At 36.8% G+C, this 2,135-nt stretch overlaps 1 protein-coding gene across 1 annotated transcript in view; it reads left to right on the top strand.

Moving 5' to 3' along the window:
- The window catches only part of LOC107480513 (cytochrome P450 81E8), a 2,398-nt gene extending 690 nt beyond the window's left edge, over positions 1–1,708 (top strand). Inside the window, exons 2-3 of the mRNA XM_016100668.3 lie at positions 81–399; positions 792–1,708. Of these exons, the coding sequence (XP_015956154.3) occupies positions 81–399; positions 792–1,397 (925 nt within the window). The 3' untranslated portion in view covers positions 1,398–1,708. The remainder of the gene's footprint in view (positions 1–80; positions 400–791) is intronic.
- The last annotated feature ends 427 nt before the right edge of the window (positions 1,709–2,135 follow it).

The following is a 2,135-nucleotide window of genomic DNA, read 5'->3' as shown; positions in this document are numbered from 1 at the left end:
ATATTTATTATATTAAAAATACACAATTATTTTAGTAATTTATACTGTTTTCCTAACATTTTTGTATTTATCCATGAAAGGTACTATGGTGATGACTGTGACGTCGCGGACACAGAGGAAGCGAAGCAGTTCAGGGAGCTCATCAAAGAACTTTTATCGTTGGGAGGGTCTAGTAACCCTTTTGAATTCGTGAAGGTTCTTCGGTGGTTCGATTTTGGGAACCTAGAGAAGCGGCTCAAGGATATTGCTAGGAGAAGCGATGTATTCTTGCAGGGGCTTATTGATCAACACAGAATGAAACAGGGTGGAGATAAAAATACTATGATTGACCATTTATTGAGCTTGCAACAGTCGCAGCCCGAGTACTACACGGATCAAATCATCAAAGGCATTGTTCTGGTGATTGTTGCTTTCACTCTCTTTTAGCTGCTGCTGCTTCTTGTGTTATATAACAGAAAGAGGTCTTAGAACTATATAATAAATATATAATATGATTATAAATACATGGGCTATGGCCTTCTTTATCAAAATAGCTGTCGCTTTTACTCTTTTAGTTCACTGAATTGTTTAGATACATTAACTTTTTAATGAACCTAAAAGGTGACGGTTATCACTGCTGGTTTTTTAATCTTCATTTTATTCTACGCGAAAATCAATAGTACTCAGATTTTCCAAACTTTCTAAGTTTTGTCTCCATTCACCAACTTTTGAATATGAAGAAAATTACTAGTTTTATGAAAACGAAACAAAGATTTTACTCTTATGGTGTCGAATTTGACTTGAACTCGCAGGTTATGCTTCTTGGAGGAACAGAAACATCAGCAACTTCTTTAGAATGGGCTATGGCTGCATTACTAAACCATCCAGAAGTGTTAAAGAAGGCCAAGGAAGAAATAGATACTCAAATAGGACAAGATCGCTTAATAGAAGAATCCGACATTTCGAAACTCCCTTACCTACAAAATGTTATCCACGAGACATTTCGGTTGCACCCTGCATTTCCATTATTGGCGCCACATTATTCTTCAAAAGATTGCACCGTAGGAGGATACAACTTCCCAAAGAATACTATTCTGTTGGTAAATGCTTGGGCTATTCATAGAGATCCTGAACTATGGAGCAACCCTACTGAGTTCGAGCCTGAGAGATTTGAGAAAGAAGGAGAAGCAGAAAAGTTGATTCCGTTTGGGCTTGGAAGAAGGGCATGTCCTGGAGCAAACTTGGGGAACCGTACAGTGAGTTTAACTTTGGGTTTATTGATTCAATGTTTTGAATGGAAGCGAATAAGTGAAGACGAAATTGATATGAGTGAAGGAAGAGGAGCGACCACCCCGAAGTTGATTCCTTTGGAGGCCTTATGTAAAGCAGATTCAAGTATCATTGACAAGGTTTTTTAAGGAGCTGGTAAGGAAAAGAAAATCTTAGACTAATGGAAAGAATATGCTATGCTTTGTTTAAATCTTATAATATTTCATCACTTTTGTTGTATTATATAGTAAAATAATTATGTAAGTAGTTATGTGAAGAACTACTAGGCATAATAAAACGTACTACTCAATTATCTAGTACTGAAAACACTATTTGTATTTAAGTAAGCTAAAAGGGTTGGCAACTTGCCAACTTTATTTGGTTAGCTATCACGAGGAGCTTTGGCAAAGAGGATTTTAGACACTCTGAATGATTTTTCCTTATTTTAAGGATATTCAAATTCAAATCGGCAAAAAAAAGAAAAAAAAAAGGCCAATATAAACATATACAAATAGAAAAAGCAATTTTATCTATACTACATTTGTGGTACATAGCTAGTCCCAAGCTCGGATAAAGGAAGAGGGTTGTGTTAGATCTTCGACAGTCAACATAAAAACTTAGTCGAATATTCATGACATGGATCAAAGACGTTATTGCGCTAAAGTTAGGTCGTTGCTCGAAAGCATCGCGCTGTATGGCTCGCGTACAATGTCAAATGAGCAAAAGCCGCTACATTGGTACCTGGGTGTAGTGTTAAATGAGTAAGGGTTCCTGCGCTTTCGTGAACGAACAAGGGTAATAAGCTGGTTCACAAAGAAAAAGGTAAAGGTAAAGGTCGGAACGACAGAAGGTTGAGATTTGAGACAAAGAACATAGGCACTCTAACA

Source organism: Arachis duranensis, chromosome 1, assembly GCF_000817695.3.
Source record: "Arachis duranensis cultivar V14167 chromosome 1, aradu.V14167.gnm2.J7QH, whole genome shotgun sequence".
NCBI lineage: Eukaryota > Viridiplantae > Streptophyta > Magnoliopsida > Fabales > Fabaceae > Arachis > Arachis duranensis.
Note: the sequence above shows the minus strand (reverse complement) of the source record. Positions and strands in the feature narration are given on the sequence as shown.